This window comes from Ictalurus furcatus, chromosome 26, assembly GCF_023375685.1.
Source record: "Ictalurus furcatus strain D&B chromosome 26, Billie_1.0, whole genome shotgun sequence".
NCBI lineage: Eukaryota > Metazoa > Chordata > Actinopteri > Siluriformes > Ictaluridae > Ictalurus > Ictalurus furcatus.
Window position 1 is genome coordinate 520,996 of NC_071280.1, and position 10,313 is coordinate 531,308.

General features: G+C 48.8%; 1 protein-coding gene across 2 annotated transcripts; it reads left to right on the forward strand.

The window, feature by feature from the left end:
* Positions 1–89: 89 nt before the first annotated feature.
* On the forward strand, positions 90–10,198 carry si:ch211-14k19.8 (mucin-2). Of its 2 annotated transcripts, XM_053615441.1 has the most exons (10): positions 90–1,585; positions 2,887–5,637; positions 5,789–5,859; positions 6,028–6,086; positions 6,290–6,447; positions 8,219–8,378; positions 8,745–8,936; positions 9,163–9,384; positions 9,661–9,814; positions 9,900–10,198. In XM_053615441.1, exons 1-10 carry the CDS (start codon positions 1,543–1,545, stop codon positions 9,972–9,974), a joined length of 3,885 nt encoding a protein of 1,294 aa, XP_053471416.1. In that variant the 5' UTR covers positions 90–1,542; the 3' UTR covers positions 9,975–10,198. The 2 variants fall into 2 exon arrangements, with proteins under 2 accessions (XP_053471416.1, XP_053471417.1); XM_053615442.1 differs by lacking the exons at positions 9,163–9,384; positions 9,661–9,814; positions 9,900–10,198 and having other exon boundaries at positions 8,219–8,430; positions 8,745–8,830.
* Positions 10,199–10,313: the final 115 nt, after the last annotated feature.

The following is a 10,313-nucleotide window of genomic DNA, read 5'->3' on the forward strand; positions in this document are numbered from 1 at the left end:
GCTTCAGTTCAGAAGCGAAGACGACGACCCGAATAACGTGCGGTCTGGAAATAAAAACGGATCGCGCGGATAAACGCTTGTGAACGTAGCCTTGTGTTTTTATTTATTGTCCTTGAGCCAGAATACTATTATTAAAACCCCAACACACCGCACAGGACAGATGGTTTCACTAACGATCAGCAGCCGCAGCGCTCATTCGTTTAAAATGAAGGGTGCCAATATTTATTCTGCACCCCGCTGAATTTCATGCGCACGGTCACACGGGTACACTCCTGACCGTGCTTCTTCTCCTTCTCTGAATATCCCCTGGTCACGATGATGGGGTATTTAACAAAAAAAATCAGCTAGGAGGTATAATCCTGTACGATGTATCGATTTGTCTAGTGGGGAAAAATCTGATGAAACCAAAGATTGGAGTCTGATCTTGCGTACACACTCTACTGCTCTCTGCAGTCTAATTAATGTTCACGTTCAACACGGTGAAGGTCGAGTTTAACGGAAGCTACGTGTTTCCTCTGAACAGTGTCCGGAGTGAACGTGTGTAAAACACTCCCTCCCTCCCTCTGTGTGTGTGTGTGCGTGTGTGTGTGTGTGTGTGTGTGTGGGGCTTCAGGCGTTTCCATATGTGTGTTTGGAGACAGCGCTCAGACTGAAGCTTTAAGTATTTGTGTATAAAAATGGAAATGAAAAAGCATTGTGTGGGGATAAATTAGCCGCGTCGATCGATATTCGCTCTGATCACGTGAAAAAAATTCATCGTGTAGAAATGACGTGAAACGAAAATGTGTGTGTGGGGAAAAAAACGGCATGGGTAAATAATTAATCCTGTAATAAGTGCATGAATATAACTTAATCTTTTGTAAATAATAATAATAATAATAATAATAATAATAATTTAAAAGACGAACACGTGAGAATAAATGAACTGGGTAAGAAAATAGAAATCGTGACTAAAAAAAATCTCACGTGAAAATGAACTGGGGGAAAAAAATCAACGGACTGTAGAAATCACAATAAATATCACAATAAATATCACAATAAATACATGTCACGTGTGAAAACATTGTGAATGCAAGTGTAGTGTATAGATCACACGTGATCATGGATGAAACGTGTAATAAGAAACGGTTTACACGTGAAACGTGTGTAAAAAAAACAACACCCCACGTGACTATTCAGTGAGAACTCGGACACTGGGGTTCTGCGGGAACGAGACGCGTCTTTATGAGACGGTGACGGTTTCCGGTGTCTCGCACGCGCTCCCTGCAGCGAGGCGCTTTAATTGCAGTCAGATGGAGGCGCGCGCGAAGCGTTCGACAGGGTCTCGTGTCGTGCTCGCGCAGTCTGAGTGAGTGTGAGTGTGTGTGTGTGTGTGAGAGAGAGAGAGTGAGGGGAACAGATAACCGCAGCGCTTCACTAAAACGATCAGTAAAAGAACAGTAATAATAAGTCGCTGATATTAAAGTGTCTGAGAGAAACCGCGGGGGTTTATGGGACCGGATCGACGCTCGCGCGCTGCGGGGGAATGTTTCCTGTCACACAATGCGACTTCTCCTCTTTTCTCTGCTGTTTACTTTCACAACAGGTAAGCACACTCGTTTCTCATCTACACACACACACACACACTCTCTCTCACACACACACACACACACACACACACATCTTACACACGCAACGCCACTTACACTGAATAAAACATTACACCTAAACAATCTTCTCAGTGTTATGCTTTTATTTACCCTGTACTGAACTTACTATTATTATTTTTATTATTACTATTATTATTATTATCATTATTATTATCATTATTATTATTATTATCATTTAAAGATCGATAACATTCGATCAACACAGAAATGATTATGTGCTATTAAGTCGTGTAAGGAATGACACACGACAGGACGCGTCCCAAACCGCTTTATTTACTTCCTCTACGGCGTTCCCGGACACTTCCCGTTGATCTACTTTTAAATCCGTGGACGATCCGTCGTACGTTTTTTCCCCCTCTTCTTCTTCTTCTTCTCATTAATAACGTTATCACTTACGCTGCCTTTGAAGTCTCTGCTGAAGTGATGAATAACAATACAAATGAAAGCTGTAGCTACGTTACAGAGAACCTGCAAAAAATCAAACGAACAAAACAGAAACCCTGCGTCAGCTCCTCGTCCTCGTCCGTCTGTGGAACGCCGTTACTAATCGCTGACACTGGAGACTCCTTCCGTATCAGCGATTAACGCAAAGCTCTTAAAAAAAAAATCCCTAGCTTTCGATTACGCAGCGGGTCCCGGCGTGTTACTATGGAAACGTTAAAGAAATATATATATATATATAATTAGTAGCTAGTCTTTTTACTACATTTTGAAATGATTGGATTAGTGGATGTTGGTGTTGATTCAGTGCCAAGCAGACGGATGAAATTATTAGCGATCTTCATATTTGCTTTAGCGACTAGCCTCGTATCGTTATATACCAGCACGTCGTTCGTCTATTACATTGAAATCAGTGTGTTTATTTCTTCTTAGCCTGCGCTAATCGTCTCTTTTCCACATGGAAAACGCCGTTTTTTCTGAAATACTTATTACACCGATGACTCGTGGTTCCGACGGATTTCTGTGTGAAACATTTTTCATCTTAAAATGATCCGAATCCGAATCCGAATCTGAATCCGAATCTGAATCCGAATCTGAATCCGAATCTGTCCAGAGGGCTGTAAAGTTCACAAAAAGTGTGAAATTATCGAATGTTTCGAAGCAAAACAGTCTCAAAAGTTACAGCCTTGATTTCTGAAACCGTCAGGGTTGAAATTCTCTGCCCTTGAAATGGTGTGTGTGTGTGTGTGTGTGTGTGTGTGTGTGTGTGTGTGTGTGTGTGTGATTTGTTTCCCAGGATTGAACCCATCAGAGGAGGATCCCGCTCCATCTCCAGTTCAGTACACGGGCACCAGCGTGGACTTTGCGTCTCCCTCTCGGGACGGTGCGACCGGCGTGACCCGCCGCGCGGACGTTTTGAGGTTCAGGAGCACGCACGCGCTCCAGACTGCGAGTGTACACCAGGGTGGAGAGTACGATAAGACCGGACTCAGTGTTGTTCCACAGGAAAGCACACACAATGGACAGGAAAAAGCTGGAGCCGTGACCTCCGACCTCGCCTACACCGCTCCGCCCTCGCTCACCGATTCCAAACTCTCGTTTACCAAAAAAGAACGAGGCTCGAGTCTCTCCAGCGCTGAGTCACGATGGCCAGGGCTTTCTGTGAACACGGCAGAGGACATGCGTCCAGAAAATGTCCCACGTGCGCCTACGGTCAGTCGAACTCATTTCACTACTCCATTAAATGAAGCTTCATTCACCGGGACTTCACTCGAGACTTCTGAATCGCACGTGACCGACGGACGTGACGCGTCGGTGACGTCATCATCGTACGCGGCGGACGAGGGAAGCGAGATGTCCGGGACTAATGGCGTTTCTCGTCCTGACCGTACGAACCAAAACAACCCGGTTACTGATGAATCAAATTTTCGAAGCGAGTCGGTGTCCGAGTTCAGGAGCGTCGCACGCAGGAGTTCGTCAGCGACCGCGGACACGGACGCGTCGGAGACCGAGACGGGCCGGACGAATCGCTTACCCCCATCGACTCGTATTAACCAAAATGCTTCCGATCATACGCTCTCGCCGCTTTTCGCCGATTCGAGCGGCGTGACTGACGCTCCCGGAGCTTCGCTTTCACGTCAGATCGACACGTCTACGCTTTCGGACACGTCTAATCATCAAGACGCTTCTGCTACTACTACTACTACTAGGGACGAGAAAATGCCGGAGCGTTACTCGTACACTCCAAACACCGACTCCACACCGACCGAGTCCGATGCTACACCGGCTTCACACACCGTCCACCGTGAGCACGCTACTGACCCACGGACGAACGGCACCGACGCGCAGCGCACGCCTTCCGAAAAGCTTCGCACGCAGTCGGGTTCGCCTTCGGGTTCCGTCACGTCGAGCGGACCGGACTTCGGCTCGTATCCAGCAGACGCACTCGCTCGGGACGATCCCGTCGACTCTACCACCGGCTTCCTTCTGTCCGTTCTCACGAGCCAGGGGAACGATCCTACCACGACGGAGCTCGAGGATCCGATCACAACGCCGTGCAACACGACGGATGGTGACGCGGACACAGAAACGAACACCATGACATCAGATTCCAATAATCCTTCTCACGTGACGACTCGTAGCACGAGACCGACGCCGGTCACACACCACACTTCGTCGACTTCCAGGGACGATCCCGCGACAGCTACGCCTCCGAATCCTACACCGCCGAATCCTACACCGCCGTCGCACACACTCGACGCCGTTACACCGCCGTCGCACACACTCGACACTGTTACACCGCCGTCGCACACACTCGATGCCGTTACACCGCCGTCGCACACACTCGACACTGTTACACCGCCGTCGCACACACTCGACACTGTTACACCGCCGTCGCACACACTCGACACAGCTACACCGCCGTCGCACACACTCGACACTGTCACACCGCCATCGCACACACTCCACGCCGTTACACCGCCGTCGCACACACTCGACACGGTCACACCACCATCGCACACACTCGACACGGTTACACCACCATCGCACACACTCGACACGGTTACACCGCCGTCGCACACACTCGACACGGTTACACCACCGTCGCACACACTCGACACGGTTACACCACCATCGCACACACTCGACACGGTTACACCGCCGTCGCACACACTCGACACGGTTACACCACCGTCGCACACACTCGACACGGTTACACCACCGTCGCACACACTCGACACGGTTACACCACCGTCGCACACACTCGACACGGTCACACCACCATCGCACACACTCGACACAGCTACACCACCATCGCACACACTCGACACAGCTACACCACCATCGCACACACTCGACACAGCTACACCACCATCGCACACACTCGACACGGTTACACCACCATCGCACACACTCGACACGGTTACACCGCCATCGCACACACTCGACACGGTTACACCACCGTCGCACACACTCGACACGGTTACACCACCGTCGCACACACTCGACACTGTCACACCGCCGTCGCACACACTCGACACGGTCACACCACCATCGCACACACTCGACACAGCTACACCACCATCGCACACACTCGACACAGCTACACCGCCATCGCACACACTCGACACAGCTACACCGCCATCGCACACACTCAACACGGCTACACCGCCGTCGCACACACTCGACACGGCTACACCGCCGTCACACACACTCGACACGGCTACACCGCCGTCACACACACTCGACACCGTTCCCACCAGTACACCGTCGGCAAACCCAATGAGTCGAAGTTTAACAACGTCCCGAATCCCAAACCGTCTCCCTACAAGCGGAAACACACCGATCGTCCAGCAACCCAAAACAACAACAACAACAACACAGCAAGTACACACAGACACTCGCTCTCAGCCTGGAACATACACGCCTTTAACACCCGTGATCACTCCAACAACTCCACGCCGCACGCTCGCTCCAAAAAACCACAAAGATTGGTCATACAAGGGGCGGGTCTTCATCACGGAGGACCAACCAGCAATCACCAACGGTACGTAATCGCACGAGTGCGCGCCATCTCGCACCGTTCACACCCGCAGGAATAAAACACTCCACGATGCACATCGCAGGTGCTGTAGGAAACTCATCGATAAAATATATTCGTGTGTGTGTGTGTGTGTGTGTGTGTGTGTGTTTTTTAGAGGAAACGTTCGAAGTGCTGTTGCAGGTGATCCTGGAGGAGAACTCACCCCCGGACGCAGGACTTGTGGAGGTACTGGGTTCCACGGTGATGTGATATTGTGGTGGTGGTGTTGTTAATAAACTGTTATTATTATTATTATTATTATTATTATTATTTTTAAAAACCAGGAATCTCGCGCGTTTGTCAGAAGGATTTATTGCTCATAGACGTTGTGTATTGTTAATCTTCGGTACGCAGGTGGAGCCTTTTTTACAAAATGTCGCAGGGTACCGAAGCCAGCATGTGACCTGGCACAGGTGAGGAATGTGGTTCTTTTACCTGTAAGGAATTTTCATCGCTGATGTTTACAGATGTTCGATTTTTCACCTTAAATCTCTTAACCAGTCAATCATCATCAACACTGACGTTTTAATATACACTCAAGTGAATAAATCCACTTCTATGATTATTATTATTATTATTATTATTATTATTATTATTATTTTTCATCGGCATTCAGTGGTCCAGTTCTGCAGTCCGTGGTGATGTTCAGGACAGCGGAGGCGGTCTCCTGGCTCGGGAGGGCGGAGTCTCTCTTGCAGGAGGCGGGGCTGAGACCACTTCCTGCAGGAGGGGTTTTTGTGAGCGGCGTCCGGGTGAAAAACATCACAGTGGGAGGTCAGAATAACACACACACACACACACACACACACACAATAATGGTTCCAGATATATGTACAATCAATTCCGAGGCACATCGAAGATGTTCTGGTATCTCAAAACCTTTCCTTTAAATGTGTACACTCTCTCTCTCTATCTCTCACTCTCTGTGTCTCTCTCTCTCTCTCACTGTGTCTCTCTCTGTGTGTGTCTCTCTCTCACTGTGTGTGTGTCTCTCTCTGTGTCTCTCTCTCTCTCTGTCTCTCTCTCTCTCGCTCTGTCTCTGAGGATTGTGGGTAGCGGGCGAGAGTGCAGGTGGTTAGAGCACGTCTCTGAGTGTTTCTAGTTTTTTTCACATACTTTCCTTTCTGTTTTCTTCTTTAGTCTATTGCTCTAAAGTAAGAGTTTTAGTGAGTTAACAGTGTGTGAGGCGACTATTGTCGGCAAAACTCGCTCCAAAACGGAGCTAAATGGAGATTTCTCCCGCCCGACCCTGAGACATGATGAACAGATGAGATGTTTTGTGTGTGGTGAACACGGCCATGTCAGACAGACGTGTCCGAGCAGACAGGAGAGCAGACAGGTGGAGACACCGACAGACCCAGCGCGTACCGAGCAGCCGAGCGTGTCTACAGCTCGCGCAGTGCCGGTGACGAGTCCTACCGAGCAACTCGAGGCAGAAACTCCCACTAACCAACCCGAGACAGTTGTCACACCTAACACTGACAACACTGCTGAAACCCCAATGGGCCACAGCGCGGATCCAGCTCCACAACGTAACCCCAGCGCTAAAAGGAAAAAAACAACAACAAAGCAAGAACCTCCTCCCCCACAGCCTCTGTCCCTGTCTCAGACAGACCCTACCGGGAGTGAGGAGCTCTCACAGCCTCTGTCCCTGTCTCAGACAGACCCTACCGGGAGTGAGGAGCTCTCACAGCCTCTGTCCGTATCTCAGACAGACCCTACCGGGAGTGAGGAGTTTTTAAAATCTGGGCTCAGCTTAGAATGCAGCGGAAAGATCATTACGGTCTGAACGAACCACTTTTCTATAACACCTGGCTCCCTGAACAAACTGAGTCTAAAAGCGAGATTACCGCTTTCATCTCAGCAGGAGTAGCCAAGGTGGGAGATCTTATTGACCAGGATAAGCGAGAGTGGATACAAGTACACCAACTTTCCAGAGAGATTGGGGGCAGGTCAGAGAGGATCGTGGGGAATGTGGTGAGGACTTTGAAGGCTTTGTTCCCGACACCTCTACTGACGTTCATAAACAACTACATGACTGGAGATCCATAACTCCCAGCGAAGCTCCAGATGACGATGGCGCAGGTCAACTTCTCTCATACTTAGAAACGTCCCCTTTTCAGTGACAAAGGACCAATTGTACAACTTCTGCATAAAAAACGAACTTTCAAGAGAGCTCAAAGGCCGGACAGACACAAAGTGGAGAACGCACCTATCCACTCCTCCGTCTCAGTCCCCTATGTGGAGGCTGCTCTATAAGAGTCCCCTACCAAAGCGATCTGGAGACCTACAGTGGCGAGTTCTTCACTCCGCGATGCCGACCAAGACCTTCCTGTTTAAGTGTAACCTCACGGACTCTCCCCTCTGCGGGTTCTGTGGACTACCAGACACTGTGTTCCACTGCTTCTGCAACTGCCACAGACTGGACCCTCTTTTCAACACATTGGACAGAATCTTTTTTTCTTTTTCTTTTTGAATGAGTGATTATTTCTGTTTTCCCGAAATAATTTCTCTCTCTCTCTCTCTCTCTCTCTCTGTCTTTTAGGTCCGCCCAGTGATACGTGTTCTTGGTTGTTTTCTTGTCCGTCCGACTTCTACTGCGTCTCTCTCGAGGGGAACGTCACCTGTAGATCCATGTGCCACTCCGAGTACTGCAAGAACCATGGTATCTGCGTCCATCACGCTGCACAGCCCCCGGTCTGCCAGTGAGTGTGTAATGCCAGTGCTAACAAGGACCGTTAACAGTTATGAAGTGGTGTAAGCAGTCGCTCCGGGACTCCACACTCACATCGGGTCTCCAAACCACCAGGGGGCGGCCCGTAAGAACGCAGGATTTAAAATAGAACAAAAATTTCCAGCACCGCTAAATAAAAGAGCCTAAAAATTGTGATCTTTTACAAAAATATACATTTTCTATATTAATGGGGCCCCCTTGTGGTACGTACTGGTACTGCTTTATAGAGATCATTATGTAGAACATCTACAGCCCTGATGTTAATGAACGCACCGTCGGACCATAGATCAAGATTAAATGTCAGATTTTTTTTTGTGTGTGTGTGTGTGTACTGTAGGTGTCCTGTGGGTGAGGATTTTTGGTTCATGGGTCAGCGCTGTGACCTGCGTATGACCCGACAGAGACTGGCCGGTGTGTGTTTCGGTGTTTTGGCCTCCATAGCAGCTCTGATGGCGCTCCTGGCTTATCTAGCCGTGCAGCGTTTTAAGAAAAAGCTCATTCAGGCAAAAGCAGAGCAAACAAAGAGCAGGTAACACACACACACACACACACACACACACACACACACACTACAACAACTACACCGAGCATATGAGGTATTATTCTGGTCATGCTGCTGTTATTGGAAAGTGTGAGCAGGAAATCAAAACAAACCAGAGGGACGGAGTGGAGCGTACACTCTGTCTCACACACACACACAGACACACACACACACACACAGGGTTGAACTGAAAAATATTTTTGTGTGTGTGAAGTTACCGCAGGTTCAACCACTTCGATGAGCTGTCATCTCGTTTTTGGAGAAGATCCTGGCCCGGATCGGAGGACTCGCTGGATAACACCGCGTTCAGCCGCTCTGACGAGTTACTGCACATGAGAGCGATGGACCGCGCCTGCTGTTACCATGACGACACACTGTCCATCGCCTCTACCTACCCGGATAGCGTTACGCGCCTCAATACGGTGTATCCTCACAGGTTAAGAGTGCATGGAGTTTATACTTTATACATACAGGAACATACAATGGGCCTCTATATTTATTAGCGCTGGTTTGTTGCAGTTCCCATGTTGGACCACTAGGTGTTGTAGCGCAGTAATAACTCTATGGAGATCAAACGGAGCGGTGAACACGCTGCAGTGTGAATGCATAGAAAAAAAAAATCATCGGTCGCTCAAATATTGTGAATGAGGAATTTCTGAAGTATTAATGTTTATGTTTGTTTGTTTGTTTGTTTGTTTGTTTGTTTTGTTAGCTCCCAGTACCATTGGGACATGAGCACGTGCAGCCTAGCGGACGGCGTGATCGATTCAGGAAAGGCGAGCGACCTGTCCGTGTGCAGCTGGCCGATCGAACCCATCCAGTGGACGCCTTTCCCTTTACTACAGCAACTCAGAAATACAAACGCAGTAAGACACACACACACACACACATTTTCAAATACACACGCCGTTATTTAAAACAAATTTGAATGACCTGCGTTGCTGCTCTCAGGTAAAACCCTCTCGTCCTCGGTCGTACTGCGAGGGCATGGAGCTGGTGGGTGTGGAGAAGAGCCGGACGGCGTAGCGAGGGATCAGCGAGGGTCATCACACCCACACACACACACACACACACACACACACACACTCACTCACTCACTCACACTCAGGACTCGGATGATGTATTTACTTGAAATTGTAGAAACGGAGTGTGTAACACAACGCGGTTTATTTCGGGAGACGCTCTTCTCTTTCTCTGTGAAAGATTATTGTGGTGTTTTTGATATCATTTGAATTAAACGTTACTCTTTATAGACCGTGTGTGTGTGTGTGTGTGTGTGTGTGTGTGTGTGTGTGTGTACTCTAAGTATGAACATGGATAAAGTCGAATGTTTCTCACGCAGGCTCTCTCACTTTTTATACCTGT

Excerpts from the sequence above, each read along its gene's own strand:
- si:ch211-14k19.8 (XM_053615441.1), top strand. The coding sequence starts at position 1,543 with ATGCGACTTCTCCTCTTTTCTCTGCTGTTTACTTTCACAACAG. Across the intron at positions 6,087-6,289 it reads CAGCATGTGACCTGGCACAG|TGGTCCAGTTCTGCAGTCCG; the intron begins GTGAGGAATGTG and ends ATCGGCATTCAG. Across the intron at positions 8,937-9,162 it reads GCAGAGCAAACAAAGAGCAG|TTACCGCAGGTTCAACCACT; the intron begins GTAACACACACA and ends GTGTGTGTGAAG.